Source organism: Engystomops pustulosus, chromosome 9, assembly GCF_040894005.1.
Source record: "Engystomops pustulosus chromosome 9, aEngPut4.maternal, whole genome shotgun sequence".
In the NCBI taxonomy this organism is placed as follows: domain Eukaryota; kingdom Metazoa; phylum Chordata; class Amphibia; order Anura; family Leptodactylidae; genus Engystomops; species Engystomops pustulosus.
In genome coordinates this window covers 99938648-99966604 of record NC_092419.1, presented here as the reverse complement: position 1 = coordinate 99966604, position 27957 = coordinate 99938648, and the positions used below count along the sequence as shown (strand labels likewise).

The 27957-nt window shown below is 45.3% G+C and overlaps 1 protein-coding gene across 9 annotated transcripts in view; it reads left to right on the top strand.

Moving 5' to 3' along the window:
- The window catches only part of KCNT1 (potassium sodium-activated channel subfamily T member 1), a 131536-nt gene that overhangs the window by 77643 nt on the left and 25936 nt on the right, over positions 1-27957 (top strand). For 6 of the 9 annotated variants that reach the window (XM_072124637.1, XM_072124639.1, XM_072124640.1 and 3 more), the window contains exons 3-8: positions 17774-17853; positions 22000-22099; positions 24227-24283; positions 24385-24433; positions 25381-25440; positions 25953-26027. In XM_072124637.1, the coding sequence (XP_071980738.1) occupies positions 17774-17853; positions 22000-22099; positions 24227-24283; positions 24385-24433; positions 25381-25440; positions 25953-26027 (421 nt within the window). Of the gene's footprint in view, positions 1-8204; positions 8247-16486; positions 16579-17773; positions 17854-21999; positions 22100-24226; positions 24284-24384; positions 24434-25380; positions 25441-25952; positions 26028-27957 lie in introns of those variants that run through there. The other 3 variants (XM_072124641.1, XM_072124643.1, XM_072124646.1) reach the window with 2 other exon arrangements.

Genomic DNA, 27957 nt, shown 5'->3' with positions numbered 1-27957 from the left:
CTGCACCCACATTTCCAAATACCACAAGAAGGAATTAAGGACTTGCTTTGAGGCTTCATTGTACAAGACCATCAACTATTAGTCAGAGCAGGGAAGGACTACTGGAGGACTCCAGGTCTCCTGGAAGTGTGTAATACCTTGTTTGCCCTGCGGAGGCACTGCAGAAAAATCCATCACTCGCAGCTACTTTCTTTTACATCCGTGATGGCGAACCTATGACACGCGTGTCAGTGCTGACACGCGTAGCCATTTTCAGTGACACGCGGCCGTCCGAGAGTTAAGTTTCATCCTCAGGTGCAGTAGCCGGGAGGTTGAGAGATTGTCAGCACTGAGCTCCCAGCTCAGCTCTCAGCTCAAATGTGCACATTGTAATGAATAGATGATGTGGAAAATCCTCATATACTGCCATACTGTAGTATGGCAGTACATGGTAGGATCAATCAGACAACATAGGGTTAAAGTACCCTAGAAGTTAAATAATTATGCATATTTGTTATTTAAACCCATTATTAGATATCTATAAAGTCGCCCCTGGTGTCTTATCATTGCTTACACAGGAGACCGTGCTGACTTCAGTGTCCCTTATGAGCGTCCTGTAGCCTTATTATAGGATCACTGTGATTGAGCCCCCCCCCCCCCCCATCCCCTGCAGTTTTTGGGTCTCTCCGGTCCCTGCAGAGTCTTCTCCCACATCAGTATTCAGCCCGTGCCATCAGCACAGATTGGTCATTGATCTGTCCTGAAACTTTCTTATCAAGCAGAAATATTAAGAAGATATTGATATTGTTTTTTTCCGTTGTGATGTACAATACAGACCGACCAGGACCAGACTTCATAACTATAACTTCATTTATGATCCTAATTACTGATGATACCTCCCAGTCCAGATATCTGGGCCCCAGACCTGTCATAGGTCCTAGTGGTTCCTCTCTTCCCGACCTACACACAGCCATATTCTTAGGCCGCATTCACACTAGTATGTTATTAGTAGTACACAGCTGGAGTATGTGGCAATAGGCGATCACTGTGTCACTATGGATATATATGGTGTGTCAGTAACCTAATATACAGTAAGTCCGTGTGTATATACATCAGTAAGTAGATCTCATTGTGTATGTCAGTAACTGCTGGTAATTATGTGTATATACAGTATATTACGTCTGTAAAGTGTATACAAGCCAAAATTGTGTGTGGATATATGTGACCGGGCGCCATAGGCGTCAATGGAGACCGATATGCTGCGCCAATTACGTTTGTGTGAATGAACCCCAAGTGAGAAAATTTCCTTGATAGCGCTCAGTAAGAGAAATTCCTTTGATAGATGTGGGACATATGTAAGGTTTATCAGAGATAACGATCAGGGATTTTATGCCAGACAACTGGAGCAGAGCTTCTACTTTGCTATAGGTCATAATATAAGCTCTGAGATCTGATTTCAATTGAACCCTTAACCAATATTGTTGTAGGGGCATCAGATCATCTCTGATACTCCAGTCACATCTAGAGTGTCTTGTCTTTGCCATCTGATGCTATGGTCATATCCAGAGCAGCAGTCTTATAACTGCCATTAGATTATCTCTGATACTCCAGTCACATTCGAGCAGTAATCATTTATCAATTGTTATTATTTGTGATACTCCAGTAACATCCAAAGCTTCAATGATTTATTTACCATTATATTATCTCAGATCTCGCAGCTCTGTATGTGTCTGGAGTATCTAATGTTATCTAATGTGTCTAATAATGTGTCTAATGTTATATCACCTCTAGTACTCCAGTCACATCCAGAGGTGCAATCATCTATCTATTTTTTCATATAATTTCTTATACTTACATCCAGAGGTGCAATTATTTATCTACCGTTCTATCATCTCAAATGGCTGCAGCTATGGATGTGACTGGAGTATCAATTTGCTGTTACATACTGTCACATCCAGTGCTTCTTGAATTTTCTCCCAGAATCCCTTGCTCTATGGGATGAGAAGTAGACAATTGGGTGAGAGAATGCGATGGGTGTCGGACATGTCAGGCAGGGGGATGTGTGTAGTAACATGTGTAGGGGACACATTCCTGGAATAACTCGGAGGGAGGGGTGTAGTTTTGACAGGTGGACACATGACGGAAGACACTTTATGCTACTACAGGGCTGCCTTCTAATGCCCCCAATTGTTCTATCACCCCCCACAAGGAGAAACGGCCCAGCTACAGGACCAGGTGTGAACACGGGTGGATGAGGGAGCAGAGCAAATTTCTGTTTTTGGTTTCTGATTTTTTTTTTTTTATCTCCTATAAAGCAAGAAGATGCCGTGAACCCCGAGACCCCATCTATTTACTATTATTCCCATTATTGGTCTGCAAGGGTTAGCAGCAATCACCGGGGCTCATAATCACATTATACCGCTATAATGTGAGCATCAATCCGATATTGATCATCTATCCTAAGGTTATGGAATCAGTATATAAATCCTGGTGTTGTATGGAGATGTTACAATGTATCTGCAGTTCTTCCCCCAGCTCCAGGCTCTGAGTCATTTCGGCCTCCATGTCTCTGCATTGTCTTATATCCCGGCATGAGTGATGATATAATGTATACTGCCGAGTCGTGTACTATTCACTATACATCAGCATCACAGCAATGGCTGATCTGGGGTTTGTATCAATCAGGTATAACCATCATAAGAACTAGGACTCTGGAAGACACTGTTCCCCCTCACAGACCCCCAGAGATGAGAACACGGGTCTGCAACACTTGACTCATAGAGAACAGTTTCCATCTTTCATCTATGTGTTACATACAATTCAAATAGGATCTGTGCAATGCTTCACTTCTCCACTGGGGGCAGTGCAGGAATATTAACTGCTTAAAGGGGTTTTCCCTTGAAACAAATGAGGCCCTATCCATAAGATGGGGCCTAACTTGCTGACTGTGGGGTCATGGTGATGATACTCCCACAGGTAAAGAGAGCGGGGGGTCCAATGAACCCCCGATCGCCCTCCTCGTCGCTCCACAAAATGCAGCCGCCACACATGGCCTGCTGTCCCATTCATCTCTATAGAGCTGGAGTATGACGATGGAGCTGGACCCCCACGGATCAGCAAGTCGGACCTTATCCTGTGGATACGATATAGCTTGTTTTGTGGGTAAAACCCTTTAAAAGATGACCTGTCACCAGATTTTGACCCCCCCCCCCCTGAGTAACAATGCCTGCTGATAAAGGGTTACAAGTCCTCCCCATATCACCTGTACCTTTACAGACTTATTTCTGATATGCAAATTAGCTTTTGTGACTCCTGTCTGGTATCTGTGACTCTTCTCATCCCTCAGGCTGCCAGTGAACCACGCCCATTATTCTGACTGACAGCTCTGTGTCTCTTCAAATCCCTGCCCTGCCTCCTTGTACTTAGGGAGCGTCTGCTAATATTCAACTACAGACATATAAAGCTCTATGTACAGATGGGAAATATTGTGTCAATCTTTTTACTGGGTGCGTTGTGTTACATTCATGACATGTGACATAATGCAGGTCCTTTAGCCTTCTAAGAATAGCAAACTGTACACCATGTATTTGATTACATGAAATCTCAGCAGCCTCCATGGAGGATGGAGAGGAGTAGAAGTCCATGGAGGCTGCTGTGACTTCATGTGGTCAGATACATGCATGGGGTTCAGTTTGCTATTGTTAAGAGGCTAAAGTACCTGAGATGATGTCACTCGTCTGCCCCCATCTGATGACATGATGACAGGTATTTTTTGGCCTATAAGGCGCACTGGAGTATAAGGCGCAGGGTCAAATGCAGTACCTAAAAATGACCAGCAGGTGGCAGACCTGTGCACAGTTCAAGCCAGCTACACTTCCCGGGAAACTTGCCTTCAGCGTGTCAGAGAGCTCCGATCTCAGAGGTATGGGCTGCTGGGGGTTAATGCAGGGTGATGCAGCAGGGGTTAAGCGGTCTCCCTCTGCCCCTTCTCCTGTTATTTCTGTGGGGTTCCCTGTGGCTCCTTCTCTTTCCCCTGTTACAGGGCTGTCAGGTATGGGGGATTGGTTACTGATGATGATGATGATTGCCTGGTGGTCGGCACTATGGCAGCTCCGGTCTCTCCGTGCTAGGGGAGGGCAGGATGGGCACAATGTTAGTTGTGGTGCCAGGGCACTTCAGGAGCCAGGGACCCTGTATACTGTGTGGGAAGGTGCAGGACATTTCTGGGGATGGAGCTATTAAACACTGGTAAATGTACAGTACATCTTGTCTGTAGTACATTTCTGTATAAGTCCATATATAAAGCGCACTGGCCTATAAGGCGCACCTTTGATTTCTGAGAAAATTAAAGGATTTTTGGTGCGCCTTATAGGCCAAAAAATATGGTAATATAAGATAAAAGGTGATTTATGTGGATGTAAGCTAAACAATTTTTAGCTAAAAGAAAGGGGTCATATAGTTAACAGAGCTCTATGGAAACCTGTCACTGGCTGTATATGTGCAAATGTGCTGACAGGTTCCCTTTAAGTGAACACTCCCCCTCCCCCCATAATCAGCAGGAGTACGGCCCCTCCTATAATATCCCTGAGTACATTTCTATATACATTATACAGGAGCCTTGTAAATTGTAAACATGTCAAAATCTAACAAATTGGTAGTAGTGACCCTTGTCGTTTTCACTTATCTTATTACACAGAAGATGGAAACCATCAACAAGGTGTAATTGCCAGATCTACAAGATTCCCTGAGGCTCTTCTATATCTATACCTATATCCGCAAGCCAGGAACCGGATCTGGGATAAAATGAAAGTCCTATTACTATTGCTTATCGGCTGCCGTCCTCCTTGCTGATGGTTTCCAGGTGGCTGCAGATTTTCTATACCCTGTAGATATTGGGGAGGAGAGACGGCAGATGTCACATTGGGCTGTAGATTCCCATGTGTGATGGACCTCGCTTCAGGATAGGAAAGGAGTTTCCTATCAGAACATTCGTTATTAAATTACTGCCCCCTAATTACATCTACCGCTACATCCCTGTGACTCCCAGTGTAAAGTGTTTCTCCCGGCCATGTTGTCCTACCAAACCAGATCAACAAAAATCTTATTAGATTGATAAACAGATCCGGATTGTGGTTTTTTTTTAAAGGGGCGTTCTCATAAAAGTGAATGATGTATGCGTTCATGTAGCACCCATAGACCCTTATTAAGTGGTCAGACCCCCTTTAAGGCTAGGAAACCCCTTTAAGACTAGGTCATCTTCATGTTTTTACATGGGTTGTGTGATTTTTAAGGTAACTTGTCATGGAGGCCATTAAATATTGCTTTGAAATTGAAGGGATATTCACAACTTGTGGCCTTTAAAAGTCTGATAGGTACAAGCTAAAGATATGGGACCCCCAACCAAATGGAGAGAAGGGGTCGCCAAAATAAATGAAGTTGTTCTCTCAGATCTCTTTTATGGTAGGAGAGGTGGATTTAGTACAGGTGTGTTATTACAGCGGTAGCAGCCATAGCAGACATTATGGGGCGCACAGTGTCAGGGGGCCCCGGCATCTGATCTGACAATGGAAGGATGTGCACCATTTTATATATATATATATATGTATGTGTATGTATGTATATATATATATATATCTCACCGGCCACTTTATTAGGTACACCATGCTAGTAACGGGTTGGACCCCCTTTTGCCTTCAGAACTGCCTCAATTCTTTGTGGCATAGATACAACAAGGTGCTGGAAGCTCCTCAGAGATTTTGGTCCATAGTGACATGATGGCATCACACAGTTGCCGCAGATTTGTCGGCTGCACATCCATGATGCGAATCTCCCGTTCCACCACATCCCAAAGATGCTCTATTGGATTGAGATCTGGTGACTGTGGAGGCCATTTGAGTCCAGTGACCTCATTGTCATGTTCAAGAAACCAGTCTGAGATGATTCCAGCTTTATGACATGGCGCATTATCCTGCTGAAAGTAGCCATCAGATGTTACAGGGTACATTGTGCTCATAAAGGGATGGACATGGGCAGCAACAATACTCAGGTAGGCTGTGGCGTTGTACCAAGGGGCCCAAAGAGTGCCAAGAAAATATTCCCCACACCATGACACCACCACCACCAGCCTGACCCGCTGATACAAGTCAGGATGGATCCATGCTTTCATGTTGTTGACGCCAAATTCTGACCCTACCATCCGAATGTCGCAGCAGAAATCGAGACTCATCAGACCAGGCAACGTTTTTCCAATCTTCTACTGTCCAATTTCGATGAGCTTGTGCAAATTGTAGCCTCAGTTTCCTGTTCTTAGCTGAAAGGAGTGGCACCCGGTGTGGTCTTCTGCTGCTGTAGCCCATCTGCCTCAAAGTTCGACGTACTGTGCGTTCAGAGATGCTCTTCTGCCTACCTTGGTTGTAACGGGTGGCGATTTGAGTCACTGTTGCCTTTCTATCAGCTGGAACCAGTCTGCCCATTCTCCTCTGACCTCTGGCATCAACAAGGCATTTCCGCCCACAGAACTGCCGCTCTCTGGTTGTTTTTTCTTTTTCGGACCATTCTCTGTAAACCCTAGAGATGGTTGTGCGTGAAAATCCCAGTAGATCAGCAGTTTCTGAAATACTCAGACCAGCCCTTCTGGCACCAACAACCATGCCACATTCAAAGGCCACAAATCACCTTTCTTCCCCATACTGATGCTCGGTTTGAACTGCAGGAGATTGTCTTGACCATGTCTACATGCCTAAATGCCGCTACATGCCGCCATGTGATTGGCTGATTAGAAATTAAGTGTTAACGAGCAGTTGGACAGGTGTACCTAATGAAGTGGCCGGTGAGTGTAATATATATATATATATGTCTATTTTTAAGCAAGAAGGGGGCCCAATTCAGAATTCTGCTATGGGGCCCTGCCTCTCCCAAGTTTCTGGGGTCCTAGCTATGTTTTCTCCTCTCTAAATGATAGACCAAGAAGCTATTGTCGTAATTAAAGGGCTGTCGCCCCATTAAAGGGCACTTAAATTGTCAATAAAGTTGTGTGCGTCGGCTGACGCCATCCATAGTGTTAGTGGCGCCAGTGACGTGCTTTCCCCTCCGTGCGCTCCTATACCCAGAGCCCTCATTTTCTCTGGTTATGATGTGGGATTATGATATTTCAGATTTCTTTCCATATATAAAGGGGCAGCGCTGTGGTCCGTGACGTACATGAGCCGCCATCTGCATACAAAGCCCTGACAATTACAGCTCCGTGCGGGGGCAGGCGGCCCACCGGGTGCCACCGCCGCGTATCCATCACATCTGTGACAGCAAATTATTATAACAATCAGGCGGCAGGGGGCACATTGTGCGCTATAGTGACAGCGGGTCTATAGCCAGAGCAATGCTGTATACATGTACTAATATCCATCTCCTCTGCACATTGTAATCCTGCTCCCAGGAAAGCTGGGTGATAAGCCAATACAGCTTCTAACCAGCTTCCCCATCCACATAGCTAATGGGAGGCCACCTTAATGGGGCTGTCTCTCAATTTAAAAAAATTAAAGTAATTTGTGTGGGCGTCACATCCGTACATCTGCTTCATGTCAGTGAATGGAGCTGAAGTGCGATACCGCAGAGAATGGTGCCCACATTGGTAACTTGTTGCCCCAGTTTCTGTCACCTCCTCTATAGATGATGGGTATACCACCGCGGTCATGCTGAAAGGGTGACTCTTTGCTGCTGATAATGGCTGCTTTGCATGATGCATTGTGCATGTAAAGGACGCACATGAATACGATTTGCATGCCTGAGGCCTATTGGTTGTCAGTCTACTGACGACAAAGCTGATGGAAAAGTATAAAGGGAAACTGTCAGCAGGTGTGATCAAACCCTTGTGTGTGTTATTAGTAGCAGCAGGACTGTGAAATATGGATTTTTATCCCAGGGGCAGAACCTCACACTGCTGTTCTCAGCTCTCTGCATTGAGCTGATCCACAGCCCTCTTTGGCTTTTTAGTTAAAATGGCATCAGCTGGAGGAGTGCAGAGGACTAAGAGCACAGCAGTGTGAGGACACCTGCCCAATGTATAGTATGTAGTTTCCCTGCTGATGGATTTCACTCTGCATGGGTAAAATAGTCATTGGCTTCTTTAGGAAAGCTGGGGCTTCTTTAGGAAAGCTGGGTGGTAAGCTCCCCCTGTTGATGTCGATGTGACTGTGTTGCTGTTTTTCTCTCCCCGCTCTGTGCTGTAGGAATTATTCGGAGGAGTTCAGTCTTGACAGATCCTATTCACAGTGAGTTGACTGCACGGCATGATCACCCACCTGCAACAATACTCCAGCATCAATCGCTGGTCAGAGGGTGTGCGAGACGGGATTAACATGGCTGCTCTCTTCCAGAAACAGCGCCACTCCTGGGAAGTGGCCGGGACCAGTATTACAGTTTAGTAAAACCCAAGTTATAAATGTTTGTTTTTGGGGTGAGAACAGCCATGTTTATCTTGTCTCCTACAACTAGTGCACCCCCACTTTCACCTCACCCACATGCCATGGTAAGTCTACACCCGGGGGTAATAAAGCCTATATGTTGGCAGCAATCTTTCATGTCACTCTGTGAACCTGCCACCAGAATAAATAACATTTTGTGATGACCCACATGGGCTACAGACTACCATAAATCCATAGAGACGCTACCTCACATTTCAGCAAATTAAACATTACTTTTACAACTTTCCAATATACTTTGTGTATCAAATCCTCAGTTTTTTTCTATATCACTGCTTGCTGTTCAGTTTTTCAGATGCAGTTTTCAGAGCCAAAAGCATGAGTGGATCATAATGGGTGAGAATGTGCAACACCCCTGCCAATGCAAGGATTAATCAGGTGTTGCCAAACACCAATCCCTCTCTATGCCAAAGGTTTGTCTGTGTGAGTGGTCAGCTCACTGAGGGCCTCCAGTGTGGGATCGTGGTAATGCAAGCTGGTTGGATAAGCGAGCTGCCACCTCACAATGGGAGTTTATAAAACCCCTTGTGAGTGGAAAGTTCCAGGTTCGTCTTCTAGAGGTCTTTTTGCTATGGAGATCCAAGGAGGTGTCTGTGGCGTCCTGCTCCGACACCTTCTCCTGTCAGGAGACCAGGCCCAAAGCAGAGCTCCACCATTACTCTGCTCCTCCCCTACCCCAGCCTGAAGCAGTATCTCCAGGCTGTGTGGACATCTTCCTGAGGACCTAAGATCCAACCAGCCAGCTCTACCCAGCTGAAGTTTGCTGCTGATGTGGCAATTTCCCGGTTCCAATAAAGGAATGTAAGTTATGTTTTAGCAACGTTGCCTCTGAGTGATCCCTGTGCCAGGCTGTATACCAGCAAGGGCGCCCCCCTCACCAACACCAGGGATCCCTCCATTTTCTTACACCCAGGAGACTTGCCAGGCTGTGGACGAGGCCTCCACTACTGTTACCAAGCCCCATGACCATCGCCGTGCGCTAGGCCGCACTAGCCAGCCACTCCGCTGATCAGGACCCCGGCTGCCTTCAGCCATAGAAAAAGGCTAGGACCCAGTGGGGGATGTTGCAAATGTATCATTGAGTAGTGTGGCTCCTACACTCTTTTCACTCCACTCCTGGTTTGGACATTGGAAACTGCATCTGAAAAACTAAACATGTGAACGCACCCTAGAGGAGCTTCATGTTTTTCCACTTCCTGTGGATATAAACCAACCCCTGGTCATGTTATGTCACACAGGTGCACTGTTCATTATATCCCTGGTCATGGGATGTCTCACAGGTGCACGGCTCGTTATATCCCTGGTCATGTGATGTCTCACAGGTGCACGACTCGTTATATCCCTGGTCATGTGATGTCACACAGGTGCACTGCTCGTTATATCCCTGGTCATGGGATGTCACACAGGTGCACGACTCGTTATATCCCTGGTCATGTGATGTCACACAGGTGCACTGCTCGTTATATCCCTGGTCATGGGATGTCACACAGGTGCACGGCTCGTTATATCCCAGGGATATAATGACAGCAAGCAGAGTTCTACAAAATTGTAAGAATTGATACAGAAAGTGTTGTAGAACTTTACAAACCATAACATTTATTGCTAGACAATTTTGTGGCGCCTACACACAACCCCATTTAAATTCCCAATTTCGGCATGCTTGTTTGGGGGCCCTCCAGTCAGGAAGGATATTATCCGCAATGTATCCGCATGTCAGTCCTCCACCTCTGTGCATGGAGCAGCCCCCGGAGTACACACAGCGGGGTCTCCTGGGGGCTGCACTGACTCAGGGTGTGTGGGAAGCTCCAGCCGCAGCGAGCCCCCCCCCCCCCCCCCCCCCCTTATATACTGCCATGAGCTCCTCAGATATGGGGTCCATTAGCGGAGCGGAGTGTTCTCCTGATGAATACAGTACAGTACAATAGGCGGTTATATATAGAGGCTTCATTTACTGCACCGCTGCGAACCTACTGTACAATTATAACATCTTTTATACTAATATATTAACTTAACATATAATATCTACTCGGGCATGATACAGAATGACAAAGTGGCTTAGTAGCCGACCATCGGGGAAGGGCCCGACTTAGATTGGCATATCCCTAGTGGGTCACATGAATTATAACCTCGGTGTAATATTGGGATGACAAAAAGTGAGTGAGCTGCAGTACCATTCACTACCACTACACTGTGGTTATTCCTGCTATCTATCGGGCCTTCACCTATCTGATATTGGCGATTCATGCCATAATACAAGTTTTCTATTTTTTTGGGGGGGGGGTCTAATTTTACACATCGCCTACCGATCCCGGCAATCATAATGGATGAAGCTGACAGGAAGTGTAGTTTCCCTGCAGCGCCACCAACTGAGGGAATGAAGTATTACACTGATGGTTAACTTCGTGGGCGCGACCTTGTAGCTCATGGACTTACGGGGTCCTCCAGAGTTCATTCCAACAACCGCAACCCCCTCCCCCCCTTCCCCTGTTAGAATGGACTTTTGATAATAGATGTAGGTGGTAGTAGTACAGTACGAGTGATGTAGTACTTTGCAGTACAGGATCTGTTACCTGCATTATGACAATCCCCTGTGGCCGGCTAGAAATGACACAATAATTCTCTGGGGGTCTTGTTATTCTTCCCCCATAATGCACGGCTTAGACTGTGCGCAGCGTGGAGGTCCTACTGACAATTGTCGCTGATTTGCCTCCGCTGCGTCTCGTTAGATTTAATGCAAATGAGCGGCGGCGTATAATTTCATGTTCCTTTTTTTTGCACAGATTTAAAGGGCGGCTATCTGTAAAATTAAGATGGGGTTGATTCCATGAGATAACACAAGGGGCCATGTATTCGGGCTCTGGTACCAGGTCCATTTCACAATGATTTAGTTTCTGCACAGTTTTTTTTTCTAGATTTTTCTGTGGATTTAGCATATGGCGGTATAGACGTTCTCGTTTGGTCACATGATGTAGAGAGCTATTGTTTGAGAAGTGGACTGCGCCATTGTTTGGGGAATACATGGTGATGGTAGTTGAGGACGGTTCGTGGCTATTCTTTAAGAACAATATGCTGGGATTTCTTGACGACTATATGGCGGTATTATTAGAGAACCGTATGTTATATGTTACCGTTGTTTAAAGGAAACCTACCATGAGGAATCTATTATCAGAAGTAAATCAGATGGTAGACTCCTCCTGCTGCATCTGCCCTAATCTGTAATATAATAATCCCGGAACCTAACTTGTTAAAAACTTTATTTAAAAATATGTAAATTACCTGCGGAGGCGTGTACTATCCTGGCCGGAGCTAAAGCTACTCCACGCCCCAGTAGCCTCTGCAGGTAATTCACATATTACTAAATAAAGTTTTTAACAAAGTGTTTGTTTTTATGACATGTGAGAGCTACAGATGCCGGGGGTGCAAGTACTTCTGCACAGTGAAAGTCTCCTGCAGCTTCTTCTATATTCTGTCTCCGGCTGAAGGCAGCTGAGGGGGGAACTTCAAACGCCTATAGCTCCTGATCCCAGGCACCTAGGGACACAGTTCTGGTGTTATATTAAAAAGGAGAGTCTTCCCTTTTAAAGGACATCCACAATCAGGATAAAGGATTGTAAAACAGTCACACTGACATACTGGTGTGCACCCCCTCTGGTAGGATCCGCTCTTTGTTTAGCTTCTTATTCCCAGATTTTTATACAAGGCTTTTAAAACTATGCAATTGAGCCCGAGGGGGTCCGCACTCCATAGGTGTTTATGGAGCCCCTCAGGCTCATTTGCATAATTTTAAAGCCTTTTTTTTCTTAAAAACAAGGGCATAGGAAGCTTAAAGAAGCGCAGACCCTGACACAGTGGGCACATATCAGTATGTCGGTGGGCTTGGTTTACAATCCTTGATCTTAGTGGTAGATTTCCTTTAATATGATATGAGGTATGGATGCTTAACAGAACTGAAGAAATCCACTCTAAGGCTATATTCACACGAACGTATGGGGGACGTATATACGGCCGATATACGTCCCCCATACACTTCTATGGGCGCACGGCACCCTACGGGACATGTCCTATCTTTTCCCGTAATACGGCGCCGTGCGCCATAGGTTGCTATGGAGAGGGGCGGGGGTGAGCTGCGCTCACCTCCTCCTCCTCCTCTCCCCGTACACTGTCGTTGCCCGCTACGGTACGGTACGGGCGGGCAACGGCAGTGTGAATGTAGCCTTAAAGTGGTGTTCCTATTTCGGCAAATTAATGTTGCTGTTTGTAACAATTTTTTTAATACAACTTTCCAATATACTTTCTGTATCAATTCCTCACGGTTTTCTAGATCTCTGCTTGCTGTCATTCTGTAGAAAGCTTCTATGTTTTCTTCCAGTGGACAGAAATCTGACCATGGTCACACAGGTGCACAGCTCGTTATTACACGCGCACCTGTGTGACCATGGTCAGATCTATGTCCACTGGGATTAAACATAGAAGCTTTAAATAGAATAACAGCAAGCAGAGATCTAGAAATGTGTGAGAAATTGATACAGAAAGAGTTTTGGAAAATTGTATAACTTTTTATACAAACTTTAACATTAATTAATTTATAATCTGAAATAGAAAGCTGTACATAAAAATCTTCATTTTTTTTAGTACAACTTTTAATGGTGGATATCTGTGCATTACTGCACAATATACCCTATTACAGTAGTCGATTCTACTATGACTACTATTTAATATGACCCCTAGATTGTGTTTCTAGGTGCCAGGGTTCAGGAGATATAGCTGTTGAAAGCTGCACGGGGCATATGCATATAGGACATGTGTATGTATATATATATATATATATCAGTCGTGAAGGGGTTAAGCACTATACTTTGAGCACTATATTGGAATGGGCATTATTTGAGCCCTATATGATTTCGCTCCTGTGTGTCGGGGTTACATGCTGCTATTATTTTGGCGCTGTATGTAAAGATTATTTCGCTATAGTTTGGGATTATTTGAGGCTCCTATAGTAAGATTTGACATTTTGTGGTATTGTTGCTTAGTAGGAAATTTTGGATGTGAAGCTCCTATTTCTGCAGAAACCTCCCAGGTACAATATCGTATGAACAATACACGGCCATTTAACCATTGATTTCCCCCCTTTCCCCGCAGCACAGAAGTCACTGAGACGTCGAGCCGGATTAATTAGAATCACGGGAAACGGAGTTTGGCTAAAGCTTTTACCAATTAAGGAATTTTCCTGGATTCCTTTTGTCATTATAACTTATTACAATCAGGCAGAATGTGTCACCGCTGGGGAGCGGATTATAAAATAACGGATGGGGCGTGTAAAGCTATTGCACGGCATTTGGGTGGGTTTTTAGGAACTCTGCCTGCAGTCATTGAATGGTAACAACGTGAACATACATCATGTGATAGCTGCTGTTCTCTGGGTCAATTTGGTGCTTGTTTTTTTTTAAATCCGTCCACCCATTCACAAGATACGGCCCTCGGGGGTTTGTATGTGAATAGCGTCACCAGCCGAGGGGGCGGTAACCTTTGCTCTGGGGGCGTGTCTCTTTTAGGTTACTTCCCCCTTGACTAATGGACTCCAGGTCTCCTTTTTACAACAGGAAGGGAGAAGTTATTAAAGGGGCGGCCATATCCAACATGCAAGTGAAAAGTCTCAGTCTTCCATGTCAAGAGCAGAGCTGCGGCCCCGTCTCAGCATCCCTTTAATTCTATGTCCTTGTTTCTCGGCAACCGTGATCTGTATCGCAGCCAAATCATAATCACCTCCTAATTCCCTGACAATATATCTGACATGTCACCGATCCAGCGCCTTCCTCTTACACCTCCCAGGAGGAAATCACAGCAAATTAATAGCATCCAGCTGTCTGACAATGGGTTGTACCGGAGCAGTCAGCAAGGAGGGAGGGGGATCTAACACAGTCACTGACCATAGGGAGCGCATGTTAGGGAGGGGGGTATTCATAAACTCGTGAAACCAATCTGTACCCCCATAACATTACCAGCCGTAGTCTCATCCTCCATAACATTACCAGCCGCAGTCTCGTCCCCTATAACATTACCAGCCGCAGTCTCATCCCCCATAACATTACCAGCCACAGTCTCATCCCCTATAACATTACCAGCCACAGTCTCATCCCCCATAACATTACCAGCCACAGTCTCGTCCCCCATAACATTACCAGCCACAGTCTCATCCCCTATAACATTACCAGCCACAGTCTCATCCCCCATAACATTACCAGCCACAGTCTCGTCCCCCATAACATTACCAGCCACAGTCTCATCCCCCATAACATTACCAGCCGCAGTCTCATCCCCCATAACATTACCAGCCGTAGTCTCATCCTCCATAACATTACCAGCTGCAGTCTCGTCCCCTATAACATTACCAGCCGCAGTCTCATCCCCCATAACATTACCAGCCGTAGTCTCATCCTCCATAACATTACCAGCTGCAGTCTCGTCCCCTATAACATTACCAGCCGCAGTCTCATCCTCCATAACATTACCAGCCGTAGTCTCATCCCCCATAACATTACCAGCCGCAGTCTCATCCCCCATAACATTACCAGCCGTAGTCTCATCCTCCATAACATTACCAGCCGCAGTCCCGTCCCCCATAACATTACCAGCCGCAGTCCCGTCCTCCATAACATTACCAGCCGTAGTCTCATCCCCCATAACATTACCAGCCGCAGTCTCATCCTCCATAACATTACCAGCCGCAGTCTCATCCCCCATAACATTACCAGCCGCAGTCTCATCCTCCATAACATTACCAGCCGCAGTCTCATCCCCTATAACATTACCAGCCGCAGTCTCATCCTCCATAACATTACCAGCCGCAGTCTCATCCTCCATAACATTACCAGCCGCAGTCTCATCCTCCATAACACTGACAGTTTCCGTCTCTTCCCCCATATTAATGTCGGCCCTATAACACTGCTAGCTGTAATCTCTTGGATGACTTCCATAGCCACCAGTTTTGATGAATCTGTCCCGAGATGTTGAATACTCCTGTGGCCCCAGCTGGATGGGCTGATGTGTCTGTGGCCTATTAGCATTATTATTATTATTATTATTATTATTATTATTATTTTATTCTGTTCTTGGGAATTTATGACATTTATGGATTTTCTGGCAGTCTGGCTCCTGAGTCGACCCTCTAGTGAAATTGGCGCACTCCCATCCCATTCTGTTCTCCGCTCTGGCACGTGAATTATCTCGCTGGTGACGCTGCGTATTGATCTGTTTGTATTGTTCTTACAGGAAACATCATGTGCTAATCTCTCTCCAGAGGGTCACAGGGAAACGCAGCATCTTATTATGGTGATGACATGGAAAGGGCCACCGTCATTACATGGTGTCTACTCGGGTACAATCTAATGCCAGAGGGGCGAGATTAGAAGAAAAAAATTTTCAAAAATAGTGCCACGCCTCTCCACAGGTGGTGTGGGGTATTGCAGCTCAGCCGTAGTCACTTCACTATAGCAGATGCAATTCCACATGCAGCCTTTAGACAGATCTATGGAGGCAGCCATGTTTTTTTGGATTCCGGCTTGTCATTTTTTGGTATTTTAGAGCATGAGATTGATGGTGTATATAAACGCCAGCGACGCCTGAGGACCATGTCAGAAAGCTGAGTCTCTGCCAAAGTTGTCCTAATGTATCTTCCATACTACAGCCTCTTACTGGGATAGATAATTGGGCAGAATCAATATCCAAACTTTAAGTGCATTTCCAGGCAAATGTATTTTATATTTAATTTATATTAAATTTCATTCTATATAAGTCAGTAATTGGTACCCCCGTACTAAAGCTGCATTTGCTACCATCCAAATTTGACCTGAATACAACCTGACAACTTCCCCTTTAAGACCACGGGCTTCTAACGCCCCCTGACCTGCTGTGACTTTCATACCAAGTGATTGGGATGCCGCCAGCACTTGCCCTTATACGTGATCCCCCCCCCCACCCCCAGCTGTCACTGAATGTAAACAAGGAACTTCACCTACGGGATCGCTCTCCAACAGTAAGAATATCAGGACAAGGACTTCCCAATGATTTTCTTAAATTTTGGATTTCTATGAGTGCGATCGTTGCGACTAAACATGGGGAATATGTAAGTCCATATATAGTGTAAAGCTTGGGATAGCAGCTGCTGGGTTACGAGACCCCATGCTGACTGCGGATATTACTGTCATGGATCACATCACACCATTTCCTTTATAACTTAAAGGGGTTGTCCCTAGTCTCTTCTGTGGTACTGCCAGATTTTGCTGAGGCTGTTGATTTACTGGAAGTAAACCATTTTAAATTGGATAATTGCAATGTTTCTGCAAATTTTTATCACTGGGGAAAACTTAGGAACTTGCCATAAGGGTGAGTGTATAAAGGTATGCAGTAAGCTCCGGAGCTCCCTCTAGTGGTGACTGCAGGCAGCCAGAAGTTTACTCTGTCCCTGCAGGAAATTTGGAGAACTGTATAAATAATAACTACTCCGTGACTAATTGACTGGACCTCTCAGATGGGGAATATTATGACATTAGTAAAGTACGGTATATTTCTGTAAGCTTTTGGGAAGGGGATAGGTTCGGGAATAGCTGTCAGGTAAACAAGCTTTCAGGTGACTGCGTGTGTATAAGCCCCCTCTCCTGTCCTGCGGTGTAGACATTGTCTGGTTTCTGCAGATCCATGTACATGGCGGTCACTTTCTGCAGGCGCCCGCTGCTTTCTTGTACTTGTTTCCAGATATCTGCGGAGAAATCAGGGGCCTGACATCTTATTGCAGTAATTGCCTGTAAGCGCGGAGGGGGAGCCAGCAGACTGAAGAGATCAGTCACGGCCACTTACTGCTTACATTGTGTTTTCTGGAGACTCGCTGAGGTGTGAATACGGCGCAGACCAAACAGAAGTGCACAGCGTCCTGTCTGATAATAATCTGGAGCACAGAGTGTTTCAGGAATAGGATGTAATATGATTTGTAATATGTGACTGCAGAGGATACTGTGTAATGAGTCCTCTGCAGCGCAGAGTATTTCAGAAGAGATCAGTGACTTATAGCACTTATGGCAGTGGAGATCAGCAGAGCTTATAACTATAGGTCTTGCCCCCTAAAATGCCATGGCTTCTGGTTAATAAGTGTCATTGTCCCATTAAGGATGCCAGCTTCAGTACCCCCCTAGTAAGGGTAGGTGGGTATCATAGGAGATGCTATGATATCTCCCTGATACAGTCTTGGTGGGTGCAGGGGTAGATCCACGTTCTTGCCCCTCTCAGTGGTCATCTCTCATCTCATGTCCTCTTCTTTCTTGCAGAGTACAAGTCGAGTTTTATGTGAATGAAAACACCTTCAAGGAAAGACTCAAACTCTTCTTCATCAAAAACCAAAGATCAAGTAAGTTTTCTTGGGGTCCAGAGGGCTCGACGGGTACAACTGAAAAACTGGGGGGTCGGAGTCTGTTTCAGTAGTCGGTAGTAATGTACAAGGGAACATGTTACCTGTTCGGGGCTGCTTGGATAGTGATTGGAGGTACACAAGTCTATTAATGTTTAAGCCCCCCAACAAGCTGTCTAGTAGGGGAGTGTCTGCCCTAACGTTTGCGATGTAAAATATGCACTTTTTAGTGATCGGAGTAGTTTATGTTTGGTATTATTTGTTTTAGTATTAATTAATATAATTAATTTTATTTTAATATAAAATAATTAATTTAGTATTAATATAGTATTAATGTTATGGTGTGTAATGGGTTAACCCCATGGACCTCCCTGGATATTATGGATTTAGCATGGAATGCGGTTGTGGTGCTATACTGCCATCTACCGGCGCCCATGAGGTAATGCAACAATATACTGCTACTTGGAATAAGCAGGGGGGAGTTATAGTTACACTTCATTTCTGCTGCAACTTGTACTAAATTAAAAAAAAATTCTTTAAGTGGATATTTTGGATATTATATTTTCTTCCTATAACATTTCTGTACCACCGGTTATATTTCATCCCATCTGGGGAGTATTAGGGCACAGGTTGGTGGATCAATACTATACAGATTATACTGTAGAAAACTGCCAAGATATCTATTCACAAGCAAAAAATCTTTATTAATCAAAGAAACATAAGTTTATCCAATCTATACATAAAATATGTACAGTCAGCAATGGTTGGGGTCATGGCCTGGTGATCAGCCTCGGGGTGCGGTGGTCCCTATATACTGTACTGGTCAGTATTGTGCTTTTCCACTGGGAATGTTATATACACAGGAAATAATGGTATTCAAGCTATGCATATTGTATACCATGACCACCATTGCTGATTGTATGTATTTTATGTCTAGAGAACTCCATGTTTTTATGATTAATAAAGATTTTTGCTTGTGAATAGATATTGGCTGATTTGCTGTTTTTGCCTAGTATTAGGTTATTGAGTACTTGTTGTACAGCTCATTTATTCAGAGTGCTGAATACCTACATTGATGTGTGTACAAGAAGGTAATATAGAGGCCTGGATAAGGCATCACTGATATACAACTCCCGATGTCAGGCCGGAAATGGGGCCTGCAGGTCATTACAGAGCATCTCCTTGCAAAATGTCAATGGCCCCTGTCAGTGTCGGACTGGCCCACCAGAGGATCCTCCGGTGGGCCCTGCTTAAACCAATACTGACTTATCGCCGCTCGGTTCTGAGGGCAGAAGGAAAGAGGCCCTTCCACGTGCCCCAATAAGCCCGCCCAATCCAGCCCCTTTTAGGAACCGCCTAAAGAAGGGGCCAATTGCCTTTAAGCCACCTTAGGCAACATCACTGTAAATCCCCTACAGTCCCCAGCCCCTTCTCTATGCGATTTGGGGCTAATGATGACTCCTAATGGCTTGGGAGCCAATATTGGCTAAGTTTAGAGGAGTATAGAAGCAATTAAATTATGTGGGCGCTGGCCATGTCACTTCTCTATGGTGTACCCCTTGAATTGTGCATGCCCCTTTCCTGGGAGTCTCACAGCTATTTTGGCCTGAGGATACCTACAGCATATCTGAGGGTATCTACAGGATCTACATGTGGTTGGTAGATTGGATTGTCTGTGCAGATTCTGCAGTTTTTTCCCTTAAAAAGTCACACACACCCCCCCCCCCCCCCTTTCTCTCTACATCAGACACTGCGGATAAACCCACGGAGGTATTTCAGTCTTTAATGTGACCCATATGTGACTGGAATAGACTCTAAGGACGTGTTCACACATCTGTTTTCACACGCAATACAACATCTGAGAAGAAGAGCTTTGCCTTATTGCATTGCATATGCATACATTGACATAGTGTTGACAAGTTTTCATTAACACTATGATAACACATGTGTAAACAATGGGGTAAATTTATCATAATTCTTTTACAGCAGAACTGTTCTAGTTGTCCAGGGCAACCAATCAGAGCTCAGCTTTCATTTCCCCACAGGTGTTTATATAATTAAAGCTGAGCTCCGATTGGTTTCCATGGGCAACTAGAAGAGTTTTACCTCAGAAACTTGACGATAAATCTCCCCTAGTGTTTACATTGCTGTCAATGTTACAAAATAGATGCGTTTATACATGCATTTGTTAACACTGTGTGTTGTTGACGGCAATATACTTCGGCAAATCTCCTCTTCTCAGCTGTTGTATTGCGTTTGAAAACGCATGCGCTAACGCCACGTGTGAACAGGCCCTGACTCTCTCCGTGGGGCCCCAGTTCAGCGAGGCCCTGCATATGACAGCAGGTGAGGTTAATTCCTCCCCCGTACTATGAGGTAAATCGCTTCCACATAACACATCTGCCGTGACGGCAATGCCGCTATTCACTCGCCGTCTTTCCTGACCTTCAATTCAAGGTAATAATGTATGACAACAGCGAATTACCCGGCGCGGTGAATGGCGGTAATCGGGCCCAGACAGCGGTGGGAAGCGCTTTCATTGTCCTCGCTCTTGTTTCCTCTCAGGCTGCGAGATTAAAACCTTCACAAGGGGTAAAACAACATCAGCGCGACCTACTTCCACCTCAGACGAGATCTCTACCATCAGCCCCGTGGTCAGGCGCGGCCACAGGGTCACACTGGGAAGTGACGGATACTGCGTCCTGGCGCATGGTGTCATCAGTGACCATTCTGTCTCTGGGAAAGCTGGGTCACTGCATCTGCACGGCTTCCTGAAGAGCCAATCATTGCATTCCAGTATTATTCCCAAAATGTACAACTCTACCAGGACTGGGCCTTAGGCTGATGCCACACATGGCGTTTTGAACCCGTTTTTGGTCCGTTTTTAAGCAGTTCGTCCAAAATTGCATGCGTTTTTGACCAGTTTTAATTAAGATAATTGGTAAAACCTGTCAAAAATGGATGCGTTTTCCAAAAACACATGCTTTTTTTTTAACGGACCAAAAAAGGGTTCAAAACGCCATGTGTGGCATCACCCTTAGGGTGAAGACACATGTGGCGTTTTAGGCCGTTTTTGGGTTGGTTTTAGTAGAGCGTTTTCAGATCGGAAAAAAAAAACGCATGCGTTAAAAAACACATGCGTTTTTGAAAAACGCATGCGTTTTTGACCAGTTTGAATTAAGATAATTGGTCATACCTGTCAAAAACGCGTGCGTTTTTAACGATCTGAAAACGCACTAATTAAAAACGGCCTAAAAACGCCACGTGTGTCTTCACCCTTAGGGGTAACTGTGGGGCACCACCAGTGCCCTGGCACTTGAGACCACAAGAAAGACCACAGCACCTATAAATATACTGTGACCCCTAACAGATTTGGGGTGACCCCACTTTGCGGAGGGGATTTTTACATTGCAGAATAAGTAACCCCACGACTGAAAGTACAACCCAAACCCATGTTCTGGTAATTACTGGGATCGCCCCCAATCAGCCAACCTATTGTGTTATATTATGTACGGGTGGCTGAGTGGGTAGCACTTTTGCCTTGCAGCGCTTGGGTCCTGGGTTCTAATCCCACCTAAGTGAACATCTGCAAAGAGTTTGTATGTTCTCTCTGTGTTTGCGTGGGTTTCCTCCTGGTCCTCCGGTTTCCTCCCACACTCCAAAACACACTGGTGGGTTGATTAGATTGTGAGCCCCATGGCGACAGGACCAGGATTATTATTATTATAATTATATGTAGCCCTCCCTAAAGATCCCTATAATAATCCCTTTCACTTGTATAATCGCTGTGTCCCATTCCTCTGCCGCTCTCCGTGGTGCTGAACACTCCATATTATAACACTGCTACAGGATTATAAAGGGGCTGACCAGTGTTTTCCTCTTCCTAGAGCAGTGCCCCACCTGTCTGTGAGGGTTGGCGGGTACTGCAGCTCGTGCACACATGTAGTGTCTGAGGGAATTGGGCAAATATCAGACTTTGATTATAGAGATTAGGGCCATGTTGTCCCCATCCACATCATGAGTGTCCAATGAGCGTTCCTGCAGCTATTGAGGATGCTGGGAGTTGTAGTCTGCATGAAGGGCGGCAGGTTGCGTAGATGTTATATATTATATATACCTGACATACATGGCGTCTTCTTTCTTCAGGCCTAAGAATCCGTCTCTTCAATTTCTCGCTGAAGTTGCTGTCCTGCCTCCTGTACATAGTGCGCGTCCTGCTGGATGACCCCACACATGGGATCGGATGGTGAGTCCTATATATTTTAATGGGGAAGTAAATGGGATTGACACGAGTGACCAATGCCAAGGCGGGGGTAGACTACTTATTGTGTCTTACACTGTGTATTATCCCTGTACTGTGACATCACTGTGTGTATTATCCCTGTACTGTGACATTACTGTGTGTATTATCCCTGTACTGTGACATCACTGTGTGTATTATCCCCTGTACTGTGTCATCATTGTGTGTATTATCCCTGTACTGTGACATCACTGTGTGTAGTATCCCTGCACTGTGTCATCATTGTGTGTATTATCCCTGTACTGTGACATCACTGTGTGTATTATCCCTGTACTGTGACATCACTGTGTGTATTATCCCTGCACTGTGACATCACTGTGTGTATTATCTCTGTACTGTGACATCACTGTGTGTATTATCCCTGTACTGTGACATCACTGTGTGTATTATCTCTGTACTGTGACATCGCTGTGTGTATTACCCCTGTACTGTGACATCACTGTGTGTATTGTCCCTGTACTGTGACATCACTGTGTGTATTATCCCCTGTACTGTGACATCACTGTGTGTATTATCCCTGTACTGTGACATCGCTGTGTATATTACCTCTGTACTGTGACATCACTGTGTGTATTACCCCTGTACTGTGACATCACTGTGTGTATTGTCCCTGTACTGTGACATCACTGTGTGTATTATCCCCTGTACTGTGACATCACTGTGTGTATTATCCCTGTACTGTGACATCACTGTGTGTATTATCCCTGTACTGTGGCATCACTGTGTGTATTATACCTGTACTGTGACATCACTGTGTGTATTATCCCTGTACTGTGATGTCACTGTGTGTATTATCCCTGTACTGTGACATCCCTGTGTGCATTATCCCTGTACTGTGACATCCCTGTGTGCATTATCCCTGTACTGTGACATCTCTGTGTGTATTATCTCTGTACTGTGACATCACTGTGTGTAGTATCCCTGCACTGTGTCATCATTGTGTGTATTATCCCTGTACTGTGACATCACTGTGTGTATTATCCCTGTACTGTGACATCACTGTGTGTATTATCCCTGCACTGTGTCATCATTGTGTGTATTATCCCTGTACTGTGACATCACTGTGTGTATTATCTCTGTACTGTGACATCACGGTGGGTATTATCCATGTACTGTGACATCACTGTGTGTATTATCCCTGTACTGTGACATCACTGTGTGTATTATCCCTGTACTGTGACATCACTGTGTGTACTATCCCTGTACTGTGACATCACTGTGTGTATTATCCCTGTACTGTGACATCACTGTGTGCATTATCCCTGTACTGTGACATCACTGTGTGTATTATCTCTGTACTGTGACATCACTGTGTGTATTATCCCTGTACTGTGACATCACTGTGTATTATCCCTGTACTGTGACATCACTGTGTGTATTATCCCTGTACTGTGACATCACTGTGTGTATTATCCCTGTACTGTGACATCACTGTGTGTATTATCCCTGTACTGTGACATCACTGTGAGTATTATCCCTGTACTGTGACATCACTGTGTGTATTATCCCTGTACTGTGACATCACTGTGAGTATTATCCCTGTACTGTGACATCACTGTGTGTATTATCCCTGTACTGTGACATCACTGTGTGTATTATCCCTGTACTGTGACATCACTGTGAGTATTATCCCTGTACTGTGACATCACTGTGTGTATTATCCCTGTACTGTGACATCACTGTGTGTATTATCCCTGTACTGTGACATCACTGTGAGTATTATCCCTGTACTGTGACATCACTGTGGGTATTATCCCTGTACTGTGACATCACTGTGGGTATTATCCCTGTACTGTGACATCACTGTGTGTATTATCCCCTGTACTGTGACATCACTGTGTGTATTATCTCTGTACTGTGACATCACTCTGTGTATTATCCCTGTACTGTGACATCACTGTGTGTATTATCCCTGTACTGTGACATCACTGTGTGTATTATCTCTGTACTGTGACATCACTGTGTATATTATCCCTGTACTGTGACATCACTGTGTGTATTATCCCCTGTACTGTGACATCACTGTGTGTATTATGAAGTTTTCTTATCAGTTTTTTTTTATATATTTTTCAGCTGGGGTTGTGATAAGCAGAACTACACAACTATGGCACATACACACAGTATTAACTGGTGAGTAGTGCGAGAGGCTGACAATCCATCCTTCTCTACACCAATGGGAGGCTAAAAATACAATCTTCCATCATAAATCACATATGTTCCTTTAATTTCAGGGATCCAATCATTTGGGTGGAGAGAAATACACCGCTTTGGGCTATTCAGGTATGTGGACATGAGATGCATTATCATCCAACATCTTAAAGCAAACCCATCATCAGGATTTCCCATTTTCTCATGACAACTTCCCATAGGCAATTGAATACAAATTCCCAATCTGCTTTTATAATTAACATTACTGCTATAACTTTTAGCAGTTGATCAAACTTACCCGGCTATCTGCCAGCAAACTGCATGGAGTCACTGAGTCGTCATCATTATCTCCTCTCTGCTCTCACAATGCTAATTCCATTTCCCTTCTCCCCATCCCCTGAGGCAGAGGTGACACAGTTTTACAGTGCAGGATCAGCTCATGTTTTGTATGAGGGGAGGAGGGAATAGGAAGAAGAATTGTGAGAGCAGAGAGGAGATAATGATGACGACTTCAGGTAACTTTTATCAACCTTTAAAAGTGAGTGGAGGCTGTCATGTTAGTCATAAACACAGTTTGGGAATTAGGTTCCCATGGCCTGTTTAATACTGTCATTAGGTGAAAATGTGAAAACCCTGATGACAGGATCCCTTTAGGTCTGAAATTTTAAATTTGAAAAAAAATCAGCTATTTCTTGAATTCAGAAACAGAGACATTCTTGCCCATGGCTAGTGTGGTACTGCAGCTACGTTACTTAGTTACTTACACACTGGAAACGCTATAATGAGGCCCCACCGCAGATTTAAATATTTAGAGTCCAGCTCCGCTTTACACGAGAGATCCTGCTATTTCTTATCCTGTGGATTTCGGAAGACGCCTCGGGTCTGAATTAGCATTTCATCAATGTATTGTCAGCAAAATTAGCGGCTGACTGCTCCCGGTGCCCCTGTCGGGAGACTGCTTTACATGTGGACATCTCTGCCGCAGTAATCCCAATGTGTAGGGAGAAGTCAACAGTAGTTGTAGGACGTGATCCCCCCCCCCCTCCCAAATAATAATCCTGCGCCTTCTCACCTTACAGGTCACAGTGGCCATTATCAGCTTCTTGGAGACCATGCTCCTCATCTATCTCAGCTATAAGGTAAGAGAGATGTGTAATCAGACCATTGTTAGTAGCAGCAGGACTGTGAAATATGGATTTAAATTATGGGATGGAGCACTGGGGGCGTGTCCTCTCACTGCTGTGTTATGTACTCTCTGCAGTGTTAGATATTGTCCCTGGAGAGATGTGTAATCATACCTATGTGTATGTTGTTAGTAGCAGCAGGACTGTGAAGCTCTGGTATGCTGTATTCCTGTATACCAGAAATACCCGTTGACACTGTAGTCCCTACAGTCTGATAACAGGGAGCACTAGAGTGCATGAAATAGGATTATTGCCCCTTAGGCTACCTTCATGTGAACGTATGTTATGCCTCAGGCCAGGACCCCTTCATAGTGTACATTCAGATGGAGATGTGGGGGGTGAGTGCTCCTCCTAGGTAACACGCGGCCGCCTTATATGGCCGAACATACGGGGTCTCCAAGTGATATAGGAGGATGTCATCAACGTACCGGTCATGTCAGTCACTGGTGAATGTGTTGGATCCACAGGGAAACATCTGGGAGCAGATCATCCGGATTTCCTTCATCCTGGAGATGATAAACACCGTCCCTTTCATCATCACGGTGAGTGTCGCTCCTCCGCTGATACGGCGCTGTATGACGTAAATCAGATTGTTGTAGAAACTCTGCTGCTGCCATATTTTAAGATTTCTTAACTTTTTAAACACTAAAAACAAATCAGTTTTACTGATCCCTACTCTGAGGGAGCAGGACTAAGAGTTGTGAGAGCAGAGAGGAGATAATGATGATGCAGGGCCACACTGAAAGCCAAACATCTCTCCAATCTCTTGTCATATCCACTCCCATAATGCACCATTTCTAGTAGGAGGACACCAGATGAAAGACTTTTCTCTTCCAATGAGACCAACCTCTTCATAGATAATTAAAGGGATATTTCATCACAACCACCCCTTTATATACCACAGCTGGTGTGATAATCTGCTGATGGCTGTGGATCAGTGGCGATCACTGGTTGGTATCATTGGAGGAATATGATTTCCCTGCAGCGGCCACTAGTGGAGATGAGCAGTATTACATGCCAGACTGTTATATAAATGGCTGACCCGGGTCCTCCAGAGATCATCGCCTTTCTGTAATGGGTGGTGGTCCCAAGCTTTGACCCCCCCCCCCCCTCTCTCCTAGGCATAAGTGCAGCTTGTTACATAGTAGGGTTTTGTGGGGTTTTCGGCTTCTTTCTAGCAGGCTGGCTGTCATAATGCGCAGGGATGTGACCTGTAATGAGCCCCCTGCTCCCCCCTCCCCTCTCCCTCAGTCACTTTGTGGCTGCACATTACAGGTAATAGAAGAGAATTGCGCCTGCCGCTGCGCTGGGTTAGGGGCCCCTCCATCGCCTTTGTGAGCGGAGCTTTCCCACACAGACTTTGTGTTCCCGAGCCTTGAAAATCCCTTCTAGTGAGAAAGTCATGATGTGAATAATACGGATCCTGCAGCCCGAGGATTTTCTTAACTAATTGACTGAGCTGGCAGAACAGAAAGGGATAATTATGGGGAGGGGGGAGGGGAGCGCTCTGCGCCGGATTTACCGCACTTCTTTCTATTCTGCCATATTCTGGAAGATCGTTCCCTGTAACATTATACCTCATATCGTGACCCCGCAGTGGAGCGCTACAAACGGGAGGCAGGATAACCCTAACCCTAACAAAGTGAAGGACATGACCTGAGTGGTTGCTATGGGTTAAACCAGCACTGTTCATGTCCATTACATCTGACAGCAGCACAGAGGATTTCAGGATCACTGTGCAGAGGAGCCTCCTGCACCAGATAAAGATATGAAATTCCAGCAGCAAAGAAGAATTCAGGAAATGTGCGTCCTGAAGGTGTGGATCCAGATCTCTGTGATGAAGGCAGAGCAGGACCACCAGGATAAAGGACTGTATGCAAATGAGTTTGAAGGGCTCCATTAACACCTATATAGCCCGGAGCCCCTGAGACTCATTTGCATACAGTCTGGTGGTAGATGCCCTTTAAGGAAGGCACGTGACCCAATCGGCACACTCATCACCTGAAATACTCTGTGCTGCTTGAAGGGGTAAGATTTCCCCAGTGGCGCAGGCGATTCAGAAGTTTTTGGTGTCCAGGACGCTGTGAGGACGGCTGACACGTGGGATAGAATGTGACGTAGCAGCAGCGCAGAGGATTTCAGGATTTCTAAATCATGGAATTGTGGGTCCAGGCCTCTCCGGAGAAGGCAGGAAGAGGTAATGATATAGTATTACGGACACACTAGTGGTCACACAAGTCATGGCAGTCTATTACCCCCCTTCCACCCGGACAGCAGCGCAGCATCAACCCTCCCGATACGAGATTCAGGTCGTGCCGCTCCAATACCCCCCTCCCCACCCCACCCCACCGGTAGTAATTTACTTGTCTCTGCAGGACTCCCATATCCTACCAGGTAGATTTCTTTTCTAAGATGGAAATGACATTCCTACGCAGCCTTTGTGTTTGGGGGCCAGGTAAATGACTCGTCTCC